The sequence below is a fragment of the Mycteria americana genome, chromosome 1, assembly GCF_035582795.1.
Source record: "Mycteria americana isolate JAX WOST 10 ecotype Jacksonville Zoo and Gardens chromosome 1, USCA_MyAme_1.0, whole genome shotgun sequence".
In the NCBI taxonomy this organism is placed as follows: Eukaryota; Metazoa; Chordata; class Aves; order Ciconiiformes; family Ciconiidae; genus Mycteria; species Mycteria americana.
This window is the reverse complement of record NC_134365.1, coordinates 69568856-69588805: the sequence shown is the minus strand read 5'-3', so window position 1 is coordinate 69588805 and position 19950 is coordinate 69568856. Positions and strand designations below refer to the sequence as shown.

The 19950-nt window shown below is 40.1% G+C and overlaps 2 protein-coding genes across 51 annotated transcripts in view; one reads left to right on the top strand and one right to left on the bottom strand.

Moving 5' to 3' along the window:
* Positions 1–19290, bottom strand: part of CACNA1C (calcium voltage-gated channel subunit alpha1 C) — a 495328-nt gene extending 476038 nt beyond the window's left edge. For 18 of the 48 annotated variants that reach the window (XM_075504754.1, XM_075504791.1, XM_075504996.1 and 15 more), the window contains exon 1: positions 18789–19288. In XM_075504754.1, the coding sequence (XP_075360869.1) occupies positions 18789–18918 (130 nt within the window). In that variant the 5' untranslated portion in view covers positions 18919–19288. Of the gene's footprint in view, positions 1–18788 lie in introns of all 48 variants that reach the window. The other 30 variants (XM_075504679.1, XM_075504559.1, XM_075504578.1 and 27 more) reach the window with 3 other exon arrangements.
* The window catches only part of DCP1B (decapping mRNA 1B), a 48998-nt gene continuing 34252 nt past the window's right edge, over positions 5205–19950 (top strand). The window contains exons 1-3 of one of the 3 annotated variants that reach the window (XM_075505028.1): positions 5205–5503; positions 6520–6560; positions 9129–9256. In XM_075505028.1, the coding sequence (XP_075361143.1) occupies positions 5351–5503; positions 6520–6560; positions 9129–9256 (322 nt within the window). In that variant the 5' untranslated portion in view covers positions 5205–5350. Of the gene's footprint in view, positions 5504–5814; positions 5837–6519; positions 6561–9128; positions 9257–19950 lie in introns of those variants that run through there. The other 2 variants (XM_075505008.1, XM_075505018.1) reach the window with 2 other exon arrangements.

Below are 19950 nucleotides of genomic sequence, written 5' to 3'. Positions count from 1 at the left end.
TTCAATGCAAATTCACTATAATTTTCTGTTCCTCCTCCTCAAATAGTCATTTCCTGGTATTAAATCTTTTTTGCAGCTCAGATTATGCCCTCTGAAAAGTGATTAAAGCTAAATCAAAAAGAATTCTTCACTCCAGAAGAAGAATATCTACATAGGAAGTTAGAAAGAAAAAATTGTAGTTTGATTAGAGATAGTAGGGAACTTTCCTTTAGTTCTCCTCCAGCTAGGCCACTGGCAGAAGCTGGGCCTATAAAAAAGGTAAAGCTCAGTATCTTGCAAATGAATGTACAGCAAAAGAAAAAGTGTAGAGTTACTTACTACCAGAATCACTTAGCAAAATGTAAGTAAAAGAAACAGTCTTTTGGTAAAACTCCAGGCTCTTACATGCAGAAAAAAACCTTGAAAATCATAGTAAATTATAGTTAATTATTTCATACACAGTATGTATAATATCAGAATTTCAAAACCAACCATGCCAAAGAATACTACCCCATTCTTGTGTGGACTTACATTTGCAGAAAATCTCAAAATGGTCTCATAAACTTCACCAGGGAGCAACATTACAGGCACACACATGCATGCTAATAACTTAATGCACTGGGGTTTATTTGAGGGTGGCGGGGAGAGTTGTTTTGAATTGGAATGAAAGTAACCAGATTTAGTTTTAGCACAGAGAGATATTTTTTTAATAACTGCACCAGATGAAACTATATAGTCTGACCCTATACTTGTTAAGGAACCTTTAGCAAGTAATAAATTACTAACAAAAAGGCTAAAATTGCTTTAACCATTAGGACTAGAGTTAAGAAGTGGTCCAACAGTACAACAAACAATTTCAACTTCTGAGCACGAGGAAAGCACTCTAAAGCTAGCTACTGAGAGCCTGTAATAAATGTGGTCTGAAAAGACCGTACATTTCAACAGTATCTGGGAAGGGATGCAGCTAGCCTCCAGCACAAACCACAGGGACACTGGTTCCCAAGTGGTGCAAGGTACCATGCTGCAGAGTTGTGAGCACATTCCCAGAAATATGTGGAGCACGGGTAACCAAGCCATGTGGGATCATCCTGGCTCCACAAGAGCAACCCACTGTTCCCCAGGAAGCTGGCATGCTGGAAAGCACCACATAAAGATATTCAAGTGGCCCTGGATGGGGTAAGAGGAGCTTATTGATACTGCCTCAGCACCCTCTCCGCTAGCAGGGGCAGCAGTGGGTGCCACCAGTCAGAGTGAGAAGAAAATTATGGAAGCCTTGGGGAAGGAATAAAAAAGAAAAGACAACTACCACGCAATAACAACTCCAAAGGGGCTGGAGATGAGGAAGTGAAGCAAATGAGGTGCTCAACACTACATTTTCTCAAGTGATTCTTGCTGTTTATTAAAAAAATTGCTGCTCAGAGAAAGGACTGAATGTGAACAGGTAGGAAAGCAGTCAGTCGAGGCTGTGATCTCAGCAGCAGTATGAACACTTGTTTTTCAATCAGTTCATTTCCCCAGTCTGACTGGTTCACACTGTGGCCACGCATGCACTTGTGCCAGTACAGTACCAAGGTGCCAGAACGGCAGGACAGAATGGCTGGGACTTGGGACAGGGCTTGCATACACCCAGCAGTGCCACCAAATATGTTCACGTAAAATCATATCCTGTGTCAATAATTTGCTGTAGGAGGCACAGCTTAGTCTCTACAAGTGCCATAGGTTCTTGCACGTGAAGCAAAGGCTTAATACCTGTTTGAACAATCCTGGTGAAAAGGTTTGGCCTAAGCATCTTAATGTTTATTATTAATGGAGACCTCAAGAACGTCATGCTGTGTGGATTTTGCCTTAAATCGGTCTGGATATTATGTACACAAAATGCCTTTCATACCATGTCAAAAGCATAGGTGTGGGTTTTTTTAACAGAATAGTATCCAGGTGGGTGGAAGACAAAAATGTGACATTCTAATGATATACCTCATGAAATTATGACATTTTGAAAGCTAGAAAATTACTTTGTTTCCTAAACAAATTACAGCAAAATCATTCTAACTCAATTTGATAGTTATTATGGACTACTACATTACTGACTGTAAGCAAGTAACTGCAGTTTAAAGAATCAACCTTTTTAAGCTGTGACATTTTTGCTAAAATGTCCTTAACTTTTTAGATGCGATGAGAATTCACAGTGTTTCTCTTCTTAACAAGATCTTGTTTCATTGGAAAATTTTTAGTCTACTGTCAAGTGATCCCATAAAACAGGGCAGAACTAATGGCTTTATTAAGTACCTTTACTTCAGGCTAAATGGAAGGAGCAATTACATCCCACTTACACAGCAAAACAGCTGGAACCAGCAGAAGCTACCTCACAGTGCAACAGAAAATATAAAAAGGCCTGATCAGAAGCTTGGCAGGTTTGCTGACTCAAAACACAGGGCTACGGAACCATCTGTCCAGCTATGTCAGAAAGGGACACAGTAATCCAGGAGGGAGGTAGTTCTAAAGAAGCATCCACAAACAGGGCACTGAAAACAGACAGGCAAAATTTCTGACAGGCCTACTTCAATATATTTAACCTCACAGCTGGGTTTTCTTCCACAGAGCTCAAGGAAACAGGACGTTCTACAATCTTTGTACGTCAAGAGAAGGGCACAGGAGACACACTTGAGCCAGCCAGTCTGTCTTTCTAAGATAACAAACGTGCAAGGCTTCACGTATTGGCCTGACAAAAGGGGCAACAACAGAAACAAGGTAAGTTGTAAAAATTGAAAGACACCTTATTTCTGCTTCAAACATTTTTTTGAGTTGGAACAGGGCTGCAATACATCTTCTAAATTCTGTATACTGCTTTCTCCTACCCAATAACAGTTATGAGTAACTATTTTCAGTTCAAATCAATAGCCTTTGAAATATAGTTTCTATAAGACATTCTTCCTTACGGGACTTTGCAATATCCCCCACCCACCACCACCAAGAAAAAAAAGAAAAAAGAAAAAGCAGGGCACCTTTTTTGTAAGTATTATTGTTGTAGGGAGCAAAGGCATCTGGAAAGGGAAACTCCAGGAGTGGGACTCCAAGAGTTTGACACTTCTATGCTTTGGTGACAAGTTGGGACTTTTTGTAAGCAGGAGAATTGCCAAAGAAGTGGAGATGAGATGGTAATGAGAAACTCCAGCACATGAGGAGGAATGTGGTTAGGTGTGCCTGGAAACTGGGAATTGAGGACTATCTAATCAGCAAAAAGAAATGATTTTGCATCTATTCACTATTTGAGCAACATGACTTATCTCTCTTACTTACTACTTTCTCTTTTTTTGCCATTCTACTCTGGTCATTTCCAGACCAAGGACAGCAGTTTCCCTTGTCTGCTATGAGCCCATATATCTTCCTTGCCATTGCAGGATCTGTAAGTCAGCTGGAGCTTTGCAATGGAACTGCTTAGAGCCATTTTCCTACCATGAGTATAGCAAAAACACTTAAAAACTTCTAAACTCAAAAGCTGTGTTTCATTACAGCCCCAACTGAAACATGGTGGCTTTAGAAAAAGAGGAACTAAGCATGAGACGGATTATAATAAAAGGGTACGTATAGAGGTTTCCTCTCCCACTATATGCTTGCAGAGCAAGCTGTAGGTCCTTATTCTTAGTAATGCAATTTTTAGTGGCCTTCTGGGCTACAACAAAACCTACATATTCTCTCCTGAGTCCCAAAGAACAGTCTCTCTCTCTCCGTCCTTTCTGAGAGCATGCCCATTCCTAACTCCACTCAAGGGACTCACTCCCCCTACATTTCATACTATGAATTCCCAGCTTGCTGCCTCTCAGTTCTTCCCTATCCCCACTTTACACTATGGAATCTTTTTCATCTGGGCTTGCCCATTTGCTCTTGGAGCAGATGCTACTTTATGCCACAGGCTCCATCTGGCCTAGAAAGAAAAAGAGGGAAGAAACCAAAATGGCAGTCTTCATCCCCTATGTCCAGCTACTGCCCTTTAAAAAACTGTTGTGTCAGGGATATTGCAAACCAACAAGATAGCATCCGTTACCTTTGCCTTTAGTTCTTCCAGGGTATCCCATTCTCTGGAAGGAAATATATCACCGTACTGCTTCTATATACAGAAGGTGGTAACGCCTTCCAAAATTGCTACATCGGTCTGAGGTGATGAAGTAAAAAAAATTTGCTCTCACAGGGGGTTTAGGCTGGACGGTTAAGCAAATCTTTTAAACATAAGTACGTCTTGAGTCTATCTGCATGCCACATAAAGCTCATGTATTTGCTGTAAACTGTTGACATCAATAGATTAATAATAAATATGTGTGTCTGACAGGAAAATATGGTAACTAAATTCATGGTCTTGTCCATCTGTTCCTCTGCTGTTTGTATATCTCCATATCATAGTATGCTTGTTTATGTTTCAGCTGCTTGTCACATGTATGTGTATATATATATATATATACACGAGGGTTGTATGGTGGCTCAGTTTGCATTCATGTTCTTTTTCCCTTAAGTTCTATGCAGAAGTCTGTGAGGGTATGCTAGTAAATACAGACTGTATATTCATCAATCTGAACCAACTTCTCTCCCTGTTCGAGTGCCGTGCATGCATTGCCTTGGTGCACGTGTGCGAGCACACAGGAAGCACACACATCCTTAGAGAAACATGTGCTTACAGATACACGTGCTAACTTTGCGCAGTCTCACACGTACAATCTCTCCTCAGGTAACACCGGTGCGCCCGAATGCTCCTGCGCGTACGTTGAGGCCAAGCCTATGTGGCTCCAGCTCCACCTTGGCATGTGGCTCCCCGCTCTCCTGAGGCTCTGTACGTTGTGGTGCACACCACACCGCCTCCCGCTCAGGCTAACGGGCACACCGTGGGCGTGCAGGACTCCCTGCTCGGCACAGCGAGCGCCTCCGCCCTCCCAGCACTTCCCGCCGAGTTTGGCCGGTTCTCTCAGGCCCGCTGCCGGCGGAACCATGTTGTTCCTCGGGCGCGCAGCTGGCAGGAAGGAAGCCAGTCAGTGGCCTCCCCAGCGGCAGGGAGAGAGGCCTGAAAACGAAGGGTGCCAGCACCGAGGGAAATCCAGCCAGCACAGGCGGGTCGCTGCCGGCGGAGGCGCTGCGATGCCGCCTGGCCCTCCCCGTCTCCCCGCGGCCGGGGCGGGCCCCGCCAGGCCGCCCCTCAGCTTGCCCCGTCGCCAACGGCAACAATCCTGAGCCGGCGCCGCTCGGCGCTCGATTGCGGCGGCTGGGCTCCGACTCTCCCGCCCGCTCTCGCTCCGACTGGGCGGGCGGGGGTGGGAGCGGCCACCCTTCCTCTCGGCGTTGGATTAGTCGCGCCTACTAGGAACCCTGTGTTGTTGTCGGAGGCAAAATGGCGGCGGCGGTGGCAGGGGCCGCCCTGCTGGGCAAGGGGCTGGACATCAGCCTGGCGGCGCTGCAGCAGCACGACCCCTACATCAGCAGCATCGTGGACGTGGCCAGCCAGGTGGCGCTCTACACCTTCGGGCACCGCGCCAACGAGTGGGTACGTGCGGCCGCCCCTCCCCGCACCCTCCGCCCCCCGGCAGAGGCGGGGCGAGAAGCGGCCCCGCCCACGCCGCGGGGGCGGGGCGCCGGGGCAGGGGGCGGGCGGCGAGGAGGCCCCGCCCCTCCCCTGTATGCGGGGGGCAGGGGGAAGGGGTGGGCGCCGCCGTGGCTGAGGTGCGAGGGCGGTCGTGAGGGCTGTGCTGAGGGGCTGCCTCGGCCTCTGGCCCGGCCGGGTGTCCTGGGGTGCTCCCTGTCCTCGCCAGGCTGGGTGAGGGGTTGTGCCCGGCTCAGCCTGTCTGGGGAGTGTGGGGAGCCCTGTGGTGCCTAGGAAGTGGGTTTTGAGAGGCTTGCAGGGCTGTAAAAGTTACATCCTGCAGGGCAGGGCTGTAGGAGACTGGGGTTTAAACCAGGGCGTGCGCCTCAGGAGCTCCTCTGCTATCTGACCATCTATAACGGAACCAAAGCACGTACAAAAGTGTATTGGAGTTACTGAAACAGCTATTTAAGATTAAAAAAAAATTAACTTGGGGAATCTTTTGGTAATTTAACATTCTGGTTATCTGTGGGTGGTTCTTGGTTTGCTATAATGGTGGGGCTTAGGGCCTGTGCTTGAAGAACCTGTGCAGTCTGCCTTCTGTGTGGTTTCCCCCTTACCCGTCCTGAGCGTTGCCCCTGAGGGCAGGCGCCATTTGGAAAATCCTCTCCCTGAATCTGGCCCGTGTATTGCCCTCGGGTGTAGCAGAGAGTTAATCCGGTGCAGTGTTTAGTCTCATGGTGTCGAGCCTTTAGCCTTTTCATACCTTATCATAAAACTCGGGTCAGCTGCAGGGTGACCTGCGCTAGCTCTAGTCTCTCTCCGCCAGCTGATGAGGTTGGGTTTAGTTATTTTTTTCATGGCTCAGGTGAGAGAGGTGTAACTGATGGTATGGGTAAAACAGAGATAAAGGAGGGGCTCACTGGTGGCTAGCAAAATGCTGCCCTGATTTCAACTTTCTTAACTTTCCTTTTCTTCAGGAGAAGACTGATGTGGAGGGAACGCTGTTTGTTTACACAAGGTAAGGACATAATGTTTTAATGTCTGCAGGTGAAAACTGTGGATGTGGAAAAGCTAGCTGGGATGAAGCATGGCTGAATGAAGTAAAATGCTCCTCCTTGTTCAAGGGTGAAAAGAAACTGAAACTGGCAGAGGCAAATGTGGGGAAGAAGGCACTGGGAAGGAGACATCACCTTATATTTGGATAAGACTTCCAAATGTGATTTAAATCTCAATATGAGTAAACCACAGAAATCTGTTATGTTGTTTTAAATAGGTTGTAGCATTTGCAATTTAAAAGGTGTCTGAACAAAAAACAAATAGTGAAATAAAGAATGGTATTCCTTAAAGTAAAGGAGTGGTAGAACTTACTAAGTATTGTGTTCCCTACTTAGGGAACTTTCATACTGCTTGTATCTGATTATTCATTTTTCATGCATATTTCATCCAGCATTTTGGATGTTTTTAATGCTTTCTTTTAGCAGCAGCTCTGGTTGTGGCTTTTCAGACCATTGGTTACATCATTTATTCTAGCATGTACCTTAGATCTGTTGTGAAGCCTGCCCTATGTTTAGGTTTCCAAGTTAGTGCCTCAGCATTTCTCTGTGACTATTGTTAAAATCAGAAAATGATACAGTGAGCGGATATTGCAGTAGCTGCTGGGATGGGACACCAAAGCAGAAACTTTCTCCTTCAACATTTATGTTGATGAGGATCTGGCAGGAGAACTGAGAAAGCAAGAGATTGTTTTGAGAAGGCGAGAGATGTATGTGTGAAGTGACAGGGAGGCCCAAGAGACTGTGAGCTTTGTGTGAAGTGGGAATGCTGGTTTTAATCTTTTGAGCTCTTTTGTACCAGCAGTGGAAATCATCATCAGTAATTTTTCTAAGCTGCTTTCAGGTAAGTGGAGATAAGGTGCTGTTATAATTACCACCACAAGAGGAAAAAACTGGCCATAGTCATGCTAGCAGTAGGTGGAGGTGGCTAGTTGTGTACTGCAAAACAGAAGTAGTATTTCTCTGGTGTGTTAGTTTTAAAACTCTGCAACTGACAACATGTAACCTGGCACTTCTAGCGTCTGTGATCTTTCACTGTTCTTTTTGTTGGCTGAGGAAGTTTCCATTTACAGCAGAGATTGCTACCCTGGCTGCCCTATAGGGAACAGTATGGAACAGGTTGTGAGCTGTGAGTAACATCATACATTGCCGTCCCCATCAGTTTTAACTTTAATTTCCTGTGGCTTTGAACAAAGTCATAAAGTCTTGTGGAAAAAACATTGCCGACAGACCATAGGTTGGAGACCACTGGTGTTGCCTTTGTTGCTTCTCATTACTGTTGTGACAATGTAAAGTAATGTGACCACTTTACTTGAGCTGACTTATTTATCACCTATCTCATCTTTGCGAATTCTGAGGAACGGTCAAAAAATCAGACTTCTGACTGGGTTAACACCAGTGGAAGTGGACTGGTGTTTTTGTTTCTTTATTTGAGTTTTTTTAAGTGAAGTACTGACTGTTGTAAACAAGGATTCTTGTTAAGAGTTCCACTTTTGTTTAGCTTTCTGTTGACTCCAATCCTGTAATGCAGGTTCATGTGCTTTGGATTTCATAGAGGAATCCACCCACCAGCAATTACCAGAGATGGCACTTTTCCCAAATGTTTAGCCATCATCTTTTCCTTTATTGTCATACTTGGTTTGAAACTAGTTATCTCCTGTCAGGATCGTGATAGGTTTAACATCTCACATTAATAAAAATTATCTAACTGAATTGAAGTGTAACCCCCATGAACGAGCATAATGATTTAGAGTCATAGAATCACACAACAGTTTGGGTTGGAAGGGACCTTTAAAGATCATCTAGTCCAACCCCCCCTGCCGCAGGCAGGGACATCTTTCACTACATCAGGTTGCTCAAAGCTCCATCCACCCTGACCTTGAACACTTCCAATGATGGGGCATCCACAGCTTCTCTGGGCAACCTGTTCCAATGTCTCACCGCCCTCACTTTTGTTATGCTTTAGACGGTATGGGAAATCCTATCTGGGATGACTGTTTCTATCTGTAATTTTTAACCTGAGTGTTAAAAAATATACTTGCTCTGGCCCATGACTGAATTGTTCTAACTGCTGTTTTCTACTCCAGCGAGAAACTATAGGGTGGATGGTGGTGGCTGGATAACATGATACCGATGTTCTGGGACAAAGTGCTGTTTTGTAACATCTTGCCTGTTCAGAAGTTGTAGGCCTTATAACTTGAAGTGAAAGATATGATCATGCAGATATGATTATGCTGTGACTAAATCATTGGACCTCAAATGGTAGTATCACAGATGTGGCACACTCTCTGTAGTTACTGTGAGACCAATGGTGCTTCTGTTATTTCTCATACATAATGTAGGATTTTGACATAATTAAAAGGATGGCACGAAACACTGCAAGAGTCAATTGTTATTTCCTTGGCAACAAAATTAGATTTTTGTAGTATCTCTTAGAAATAAAAAAAGCAATTTTGGAGAACTATATAACAAAGAAATTCTCGTAATTTCTTTTTTTCCTTGAGTTGATGTGATTTCTAATTGATAATTTTCAGATCGGCCTCTCCAAGGCATGGCTTCACAATTATGAACAGACTGAGCATGGAAAATCGAACAGAACCTATTACTAAAGACCTCGATTTCCAGCTGCAGGACCCTTTTCTACTGTACAGAAATGCCAGATGTAAGTATGTGATATGTTGGGTTAAATACTGAAGAAGTGAGCTGCTTTTCAGAGTCTGTTCTTGGTTAAGGCAGTCCAAATGATGAGACTGCAGCTTTCGAGGGCTGAAACTAGCTGATTAACAGTTACAATTGAAGGAATACATTTTGCTTTTTGACATGCTGAAAGAGAAGAGTCACTCAGTGCTTCCTAAAATGCCACTCTTCTTTAGAAAGTATTAGAATTAATACTTAACAGTAATTTCTTCATTTAACTGACAAATAGTAGACTTTTATGTTCGTGTGCATGTGACAGGCATATAGACTCGCAGAGATATTGTGTGTGTGTTCTGAATATACCCCAGTCAGTGTTGGGAAGTCTCACCATGAAGCAGATCTACTGAGGGTTGGCATAATATTTGTATTCTTGGTTTTCTGCATAAAAATAGGCAAATGCAGCCAATTCAAAGCCTGTCTTCTGCTCCACCTCCAAAATACTGTCCTTAAAGCAAGTTGGAAGACAGGTTACTTCTAAACTGTCAGGTCCTTACAGCAAGTTGGAAGACAGGTTACTTCTAAACTGTCAGGGGTAACTCTTGACAACATAGTGGAGAGCCTAATTTAAACCTTGATGAAAGACAAAGTTATTACTTTGAGCTCTGTGTTTATCTTGCATGATTATCTTTATACAAGAATTAGCAAGTGTCAAGCAAACTCAGAAATAAGTGGAAGACATGAGAAAGCTGTACTTTTACATGCAGATATACACACAGACTGTTACAATGTTCAATTATATGAGAATGAGCAGTTATAAATATACAGTTTATGCCTGTACTTGGAAGCAGAGCTGCAGTATGATCTATAGTTTGCGCTTGATGCATAAAAACAGATTGCAAAAATGTTTTATGTAAACTGTGATGCAGAAGTGTTCCCTCTGGATGAAGTAAAAGCAGAGGAAATTTGTGGCATACGAAGCAGCCCAGTTTGATAATCTGCTAGACCTTTTTACTTCATAATTTGGAGTTGGAAAGTATATCAGGAGGGAATCCTGTTGTTCACACACACTATGTGGTAGAAACAATAGAGAAACAACATTTTAAATAAATGAACAAATAAACCTAAATGAAACTTCCATTTTTGAGAGTATTTGATAGGCTGAAAAAGAATTGAAATTTCCAAAAAAATTGAAAAGAAATGCAGTCATCTCCAGGCTAACCTAGACTAGGTCAGACAGTAGGATTTTAAGTACCATGAGACCTATTTATCCCACCTGATTTTGAAGAGTCTTTCCTATGTATATGTAATCTTTTTTTATCTCATTTTGAAATTCCATTAGCAGTTTATGTACGTATATACTAATATCTACCTTTTGAAACCTGATCTATTAATTTTTCTTTTTTGTTGAGACAATTGGTATAAGGAGTAATTAGAAGTTGTCATAACTCTATGCTGACATGAAGTAAGACAGTCTTTAGTCCGAGTACTACACGTAAACTGTGATTTGTTTGGTTTTTTATTAGGAGAAAAATTGGGGGTTTTGGGGGGGTGTAAGCCATTTGTTCCCAAAGAGATGTCAGAATTTTAGATTTGCAGGGTCTCACATATAAGTACTAACATATGCCTCTGAGCAGCGGGCCTATGTTTAAGTAACTTGTCCAGGCCTTTTTGGCTAACTGTGTAACAGCAGAATGCAGAATGCTTCTTTTCTGGGTTCTTCTGTCTAGGCAATGGTTCTTTTAGGGTAGTTACTGTGTTTGCTGAACTGTGTTTGCACAGCATCAAGGCCTTTTCTGCTTCTCGCACTGCCCTGCCAGCGAGTAGGCTGGGGGTGCACAAGAATTTGGGAGGGGATGCACCTGGGACAGCTGACCCCAACTGACTAAAGGGATATTCCATACCACATGATGCCATGCTCAGCATATAAAGCTGGGGGAAGAAGGAGGAAGGGGGGATGTTTGGAGTTGTGGTGTTTATCTTCCCAAGTAACCATTATACATGACAAAGCCCTGCTTTCCTGGAAATGGCTAAGTATCTGCCTGCTGATATTTAGGGAGGGGAGGGAGTGAGCAGCTGGGTGGGGCTGAGCTGCCAGCTGAGGTGAACCCACAATACCTAGACTGACAATTTGCCAGTGGCAACATGAAAGTAACCTGTTTCTTTGAGTTTAGGATCTCTCAGCCGGGAGATCTGCTAGTTTCTTGACCTGGTGGCACTCTTTACTGTATCATTCCCTTGAGTGCAAGCATGAAAAAAAAAGAAATAACAACATCCCCAGCCAGTGGTACTCCTGGTTTTATAAAGTCATCTTCAGCCTGGGTCTGTGGGTCTGATTTTAACCACAGTTAGCTGTTCAATCTAACCATGAGTAAATCTACGTTTGTTATTTAATGTGAGAATGTTGTTGTCTGAGAGAAGATTCACGTTTGCTTTACTAAAAAAATCCACAGGATTTCAGTTAGTATCAGATGTGTTCTAGGTGTAGGGATATGTTACTCCTAGTTATTTATCCTCCTAAAATACTCTTACAAAGACTTAATCATTAATTCTTCAAGAAAACTGAAGGTCTTGGTACTTCGAAGGAAAAACTTCTGTTTTCTCAGATTTTCATGGAAACATCTATGTTTCCAGAGCAAACTGGCATTACAGACCCATAGAAGAAAAGTTATTTACCAACTCATTTGACTTTTCGAGGTTTTCTTTAGGTCCCTACAGATTGTTCACGTGGCGATTTCTCTACTGAGATGCAGATACCTCTAGCCATTTCTTCCTTACTGTGTATTTCAAAGCCTTTGCTACATAAAATAAAGGAACCTCTTCAACATTAAGTATCTGTTTTCACTAGGGTCTCATCCAAACATGATTCTGAATACCTGTCTTCAATTTTCTATATGAATATTTTCCTTGTGTTTTGCTTTATTATACAACTTGTCTTTATAATTTTTGCAAAACTAAGGCTTCAGGCTTCTTCCTTATTCAATGGAGTTTTCATCCAAAACTAGGTTTTTTAGGCCCTAATCTTATAATATTATTTTTATCTCATGCTTCCAGATATTAACAAGGAGTACTCAGTAACAGCTGTTTACTTGGCAAAACAGTGGACATTTTGGCAGCAATACTTCACAGCATCTGGAAACAAGTTATCTTTTTCTAACCTTTTGTTTGACTTGGTTACATCTTACTCTATTTTTCATATGTATCTTCTTATTAGATATAACGGAACTAGAAGTTTTCCCTGTTTTTCTAATTGGTATAGTTGCTTTCCCATATAACAGGAACATATAACCCATAACCCATTTGGGTTTTGTGACAATGTAAATTTCAGAAAAATTTCAGAAAAAATTCCTCCAAGCCAGCATTTGGAGGAATAAAGAAGTCCTGCCCAGTGTTTTGTTTCTTCCAATATTCTGAATGTTTGTTGAAACCAACTTCATTTCAGTACAGCTGAGTATCTATGGCTGGCTGTATCACACAGTCTAAAATAAATGCTCTTGGCAGCAAAAGGTGGTACTTGTGTACTGGACAAGTCTGCCAACATTTTGTCATGGTATAGCTATCATTTTGTAAAGATTGCTTTGCATCCAATATATGATTACAATAGAAAAAGCTTTCCTTTATTGTGTATAATTTAAGAAAATTATACACAATAAATATGTTTTATGAATACTTAAAATAAGAAAAGGAATATTTCGATCTTACTTTCTACTTTATTGGTTTTCATATTTCTTCTATTGTTCCATATGATCTTGGTCATCTGAAGTTGAAATACTGTCTAAACACTGTGTTACACCATGTTACACTGTGTTTACAGTCTAATCCCAGGACTTTTCAGGCTGGATTTGGGATCCATGCCAGTTAATGTTTGCACAGATCCACTATTTCACAGAAAAGTTTAGTTTGGGAAATCTGTTAGGCTAGAGCTAGGGTTATTAATTTCAAAGCCAGGAGGGAAGCTCAAATTACAGTTTTTAATGCCAGCAGAAATCCTTGTCCACCAAGAAACAGAAGGTTTATGGATCAAATAGGTATTTTCAATGTGACCTTTAAACTTATGTAGTTAACTGCAATTTTAGATGCTTTCTTTCTGAGAGGAAGACAGTAGTTCTGGTTTTGGTTAGATCATGTAACGATTTTAAGGGTTTTAAAAAATTTCCTGGGTTCTATATTTGAGTAACTTTAACTACATAATTACTACTTTTTTCTTTAATCTTTGGTGATATTTATTGTGAAAACCAATGTTTAGAGCCTGTTGCTTAAGACTTGATGCTGATTAATATGAGATAGTTCAGAAGAAATGCATAACTGTAAATTATTAGTTAAAATAACTTAATTTTCTCCTTTTAGCACTGATCAGCTCTATAATAATTTACTTGCAACTGTTCCCAACTGTATATTGTACCAGGTGTATATGGGTGTATGCTGGGTCAGTGAATTATTTCTTGAGTTGACTGATTTATCATTTCATCACTGAATACTGTTTTTCATGTTTACAGGACACAGAATTTGGTGAATATTAAGTTGCATGTCTTAGAGCTAGCTTCACCTTGAGCATTTCAGCTGCCAGGAAAAAATACAAGATCCTACCTTATAATAGTTAGTATGCTAATTATGACGATGATCTGATACAGGTTAATTGGGTGCTTTTGTGCTACAGCAAACGGAGAAAGAAATTGTGTGACAGATCAACAAATATTCTATATCTGACTAGATTCTAAACATATTTGGGCACAGAAGTTACTCTTAATTTCTGTGCCACATTTGTAGCAAAGCCTTTGATCATGTCATCTCCTAGGCTTGAAACTGCATGAAGTTTCTTAGTCAGATGTGGCATATTCTACTGAATTTGAGCTTTTGCAGAGGTTCAGGAAGTGGTACAAAAGCAGACCAGGCATGCCTGGTTTTGGTAAAACTGTCTAGATATACGTGATAAGTACATAACCTCATACTAGTTTCAGTTGTCCAGTTGAACCTGCCACCATATGTCTATCAGAACCCTGAAAATTTAGTATTATTTTCCCAGATTTCCACACTGCAAAGGCGTCCAGTAGATGAGAAGGTATGGGAGGGAGAGGGAATTTTGCCAGCTGTCCAAAGAAGTAGCATAAGGTTTTTTTGTTTTTCTGGGTTGTTTTTTTTTCCCCTGTAGGTCATAATTATTTATATATGAAAATTTTTCCAAACTGTATATTTTCCTCAAACTGTTATTTTTCATTCTTAAATTCTATGTTACAGCATCCTAGAGCCCTCTCAAATAGAACAACTCATCATCTTGGAGACTGATTGTGGCTCATTTCAGTTCACCCTGCTAAGTAAATACATCCTGGTAAAAAATACTGAATGGAAAACAAGTGTCTGTAGGCATTTCTGAAGACCACTGACCCTGCAAGTAGCATTTCTCTTGTAAAGAACATCTTAGTTTGAAGAGTATTAGAAATTTACTTCTGAAGGGAAAGCAGGAGACAACAGTAATAGAATTTGAGTGATATGTAAAAATGAATATGTCATGAAAAACAATCTTCTTTTGGATACTATAGAGTTTTTTTTACCTTGAAATATGTTCTTAGTCTATACTACATTATATATTCTGTAATTCAATATTTTAAATCTTTTCTTTCTTCTGAATGTGTTTTTATTTGAGAATGAAACCAGAATTTGGTGGTTAAATTTACTTGTGTATATATTTAGATTCAGCCTTCTGCATATTGACCAATAAACAACTAGTTGCTCAATTGTTTCCACTGAGACAGGCAAAATAGATATTCCAGGCTTTGTTTTTATGATGTAATAGAGTTTCTGTTTAGTTTTGATTTCGGTAAAAATGTCAGTTTAAATGGAGAGCCTTATTTATCAGCTTCCTACCTGCCAACATACAGTATCTGGTCCAATAACAAAAAAACCCAACAGGGTGAACGCAGTAAATTGAAATGTGTATTCAATTGATTATTCCCCAGATGCTCATTGGTCTTTTTGAATTTTGAAACAAATACCTTTAAATGTTTTTAACTTCATTCAATTTGTATTATTTTTCTCTAAATTCAGTGGTCTGCTGATTCAGAAATATTACATGGCTTTCTGTTGCTGCATCATTAAGCAAAACGCAATGTTTTTGTCACAGCTGAATAACTTAAAAACAGGTTTTTTGAGGTTAAGTTTGATTGCAAAATTATTATTCTGGCCTGCTAGAACCTGCATGTTTTGTTGAAGAAAATATTTCTGTAGTTTAAAACTCTTTGAAAAATATTTGTCAATTTGGAACGAAAGTGTTTGAAAAGTAAAAGCTCAAACTATAGAAATTAAAAGTAATTTTGGCAGAAGGGCCTTGCCCTCATTAGAGGTATGTTTTTTTTCAGCCTGTTGTTTGCTAAACAGATTTGGCTAAAGGTTTTTTTTTTTTTTTTTTTAAAGCCTGCCTGGACTGACTACTGCCATTTGTTCAGAATACGAATGTTTGTGGTTTACCTGAGGTTCTGTCCTTGGAGACGTTTTTGTCTTGGAGAAATAAACAAAGAGCTCCTTCTTCTTCCCATTCCACTTTCTCTCCTTTGATCAGCATTATAAAAATTCATCATGCATCCAGCAAGACAGAACAGCAGTAGAGGTCACGATTATCTTGCCTGGATGTTATTGACCTTAAAGTGAAACCTCAGTTTTGCTGAGAGCATTGGAATGCTAACACTGTTAAGCATAGATATTATTTTCCTTTTTAAAATTTAAAAGGAAAGTATACATACTGAAAATACATCAGTGTTGTAGTAAGAGTTGATTCTAAACCCAGAAAATTAAGGTCACAGCATGAGCTTTGTCATGTTGCATGCTTTTTTTTTTTTTTTTTGAAACCTGTTTTACAGTTTGTGTCCAACTTAACTATTCTATAGTTTGTCGTGTGCAAATTTTCTTGAGAGAAGCAAATAAATAGGAGCAGGAAGAAACTTGCTTATCAGATGCGTAGTGACAATATTTTTTTCTTTTTTCATGTGAGGCACTGTCTAGCGCTTAGTTTACTGACTTCCTTGTACCTACACTCAGAAATTGTCTGTTCTTAGACCGCTTTATAAGAGCATATATAAAAGCATTACTAATTTCCTACTACCTTTCCCATATAGTTCCTCCCTTTGTGGTCTATATTTCAATCTACTAATGATTTTAGTGTGCTTAGAAGATGGTAAAAACTGCTTCAGAATGTCGAGAAAAATAATAAACTGCCCCTTGGAAATGGTATAGATACTGATTTACATTTTTGTAAATAAAAAACATAAAATATGTACATTTATATATCAGATTTTTGTGCTTTCTGTCTCTCATTTTAATTTTCAAGGATGCCTAAAAATCTTTAATGCTTGCCTGTTGAGATTTAAAAATATTATTGTAACTTGATGGCATAACTAAACACTATTTTGCAATTGGGTGTGGATGGACATGCAGCAGTCCCGGCTTAAGGCAGGTGATTTTTAAGATGGGAAATCATGATCTTGCTGTCTAGTGGTTAGTTGGCTTGCCTGTTCTAGAGTATACAACCTGATACGCCTGTTTTTGAAATCTGTAACTAAACTCTGCTTGAGTCTATGGAAGCAGGAGCGGATTTCTAGTGTAGTGAAAGGGACAGGATAATTCGTTGTAAAGAGATATGCATATATGCAAATTACTTTAAAAAAATAATTGACTTAAGAAGTGCCATAGGATATACTTTTCTGTGGTAACTCATAGTTGATCATAATTTCTTCTTTTCCTAATTCTCTATCTCACCTAAGCTAGCCCTATTTTGAGCAGAAGGCCGAAGTAAATGATCTGTAGAGGCCCCAACCAAACTAAATTATTAATGTGATTCTAGGATTAGCAGGTATTGGTTAATTCTGCTTTGGTAGGCTATTTGGGATTTTTTTTTTGTGCTTATTGTGGAGACTAAATGTAGTTCTGTGATTTAGTTTTTTAGGGTTCAAATTAAAAAAAAAAAAACAACCCAACAGAGGAGAAACTGTAATATCCCTTTATTGTTTGTTGTTTTTAAAGCAAAATTGTTTGTAGTGGTAAGTCTTTCTAAATTTATTTTTTCCACGGCTGCCTTATTATTCATATTTTCCTTTAAATAGAATACATGTTTTTCAGTGGAAATTGTACATGCCAGTTGTGAAGGCCTTAAGATTAAGATGCAAGTTTTGATGCGTAAAACCATGTCCTTTGTCACTCCGCCCAATTCAGCACAGATATTTCTAGTCAGACTTTCATAAAAGGATATTTTTGTTGTTTCTTCCTCACCCTTCCTACCCTGAGGATTTGGTACCAGTTGTGGAAGTCTTTGAGCAAAGCAAACAATTTGGAATGCTTTGCATTTGTAAAGTGGCTTTCTGCAACTTAACTCTAAGGACTGCAGCCATGTTTTGCTCTAATGATGTGTTTCTGTTGTGTGATGAAGGTGGTAAAAAAAAAAAAAAGTGTAAGGGAAAAAAAGTGCAGTAATCCTAACATAGGTTTTCAGTTATGTGGAACGATGGAGTCCAATCTGAAAGTCAGAGAAACTATATGTCATGTGAGAAGAAACAGGCTAAGGAGCTAAGATAACAAAGCTATGTAGTTTTTTGATGGCTGGTAATTATTTTGTGTATGGTGGGACTGTATCCCTGCCTGGGCAAACAAATTGGTAGGAAAAGTATAGGGAATAGAATTAAAAGCTTGTATCAAGCATCCTGCAGTTGTGGATGAGTTTCTGTATAGAATGGGAGGAGTATAATACTGCGTATATCTGCTAGACACAGTCTTTGTTTCCCATTTATGGATGTCAGCATATAAGCAACATATTAGCTTGTCTGGACGTTTACTGCTGAGAGTGTACTGCCAGCGCTGGGAATTCCGGACATCTTTTCAAGATAAGATAGGCATATGATGCAGTAAATCTCAAGAGTTCAAGTTGGAACAGATAATTTTTTTTAAAGAGGTTATTTTCATGTGACTACCTGTATACCCTCTACTTCATACACACCTCCTTGTATAGCATAAAATGGTAGATGTTTCCAGATCAGTGTAAATATGTACATGAATACGTACATATTTCTTCTGCAAATGAAAATATTAGAGCTACGTGGTTTTTAGAAATCTCTCGCGTAGCCCCCTTTTTGGATTAGTCCCTTCACACACACACCTATGCATGTGGTATTTCGAGCTTTTGTATGTTTTAAACTTCTTAGCCTCTTTGTCTACAAAAAAAACCCCTTTTTCTTTCTTGTTCCTTATACTTACATGCCTTTTTTTTTTTTCTCTCATGTCAAAGTGGAAGTGGGAAAGCGATGTTCATTAGATGCTCAAAAGACAATATATTACCAAGAGAAGCCGTCCATCTACTTAACTCCACAGAATTGAGAATTACCAGAATTATCTAAATCCTGTGGTAGTGTGATCACACGTACAGGACTTCACAGTACATTACCCCCAACTATTACTATAAGTTATTAGTGTAGTTTTATACATTATACAGACTGTTCTATTTAAATAGAAAGGGAATACTTATCCCAGCAGGTAGATACCAGTACAGTTTGCGTGCACGCAACTGGGTAATGTTGTCTTACCTCCAGGTTTGATGTAGAAGCAGTTAAGCTGAGTTTCATGCACCAGCTTCCCCTTATACTTCATTTCAGGTTCCCCTGGCTGGTGGCTGGGTAGCGGGTGATACGCTTGCCGAACAAAGGCTTGAAACATTTTAAAATTCCAAGGAGCGTTGAAACAGCTGAACTCGAGTATATTTTCTATGTATAGTAAAGGTAAATTCCTTTTGGTCAATTGTTTCTTACTTCAGAGTTATTTTATGTAAGAGCCTTGTATAGAAGTTAAAACCTGAATGTTGCTTTAAACTACTGACAACTCGGTCTTTTAATCTAGAAACTATTTTCCAGCTCTTTGAAACCTCTGCAATATCTCTTGCATTATCCTTTCTTTCCTTGCTCTTCACTCCTAATCCTTTCTTGTCCTCTGTGCCTTATGCACAGTTGGAGCCTTCTCCTCCCCCTGTGGTTTTTCAGGAAAACTTGGATTGAGAAGTGAAGATAATGGGCGCCATCCGCCCGTCAGCTCATCACCTCACCGAGCCATGACGATCTCTGGTTTCTGTATATCAGCACGGACTTCTCTGATAATATCCTCTTGTGTTTGAAAAAAATAGGTTTGTCTAGTAGGGGGTGGACTTCACTCCTGACATAGCCAGAAAACTTCTCTTGGAATGTGAGCTTACTCACTCGCACTCCTTTATATGTGTGTATATATATAAAAATATTTGTAACCTTCTTTCAAAATATGGAAGATAAATATGTGAGCAAGTGTATCCCACAGCGCATATACAAGCTGCTCACTTCTGTCTAGTATTGATTTAATACAAGCTCTTGAGTGCCTCATCAGCTCTCTCTTCATCAAAACAAGCCTTAAATCGGCAGTAAACAATACTTTTCAATTACGGGAGGAAAAAAGAAAGAAACCTTCTCAAGTATAAGATAGCATACCCTTTAAAGGACAAGGAATGTGTTCTATACAGAAACACGGTGCAACTGTTCAGTGGAATTACACTAAGGCTGCAAATGCAGTGTTGCTTTTTTGTCTTAACTGGCGTACAAACTAGTAAGAGCATGGGGCTTATTATTTGCTATCTGCTGTGCTTTAATGGTTGTGGCTGCAGCCCAGTTGTTGGTTTTGCAATGCAGAGCTTGCTTTAATAAAATTTAATAAAATACAAAGTCTTCA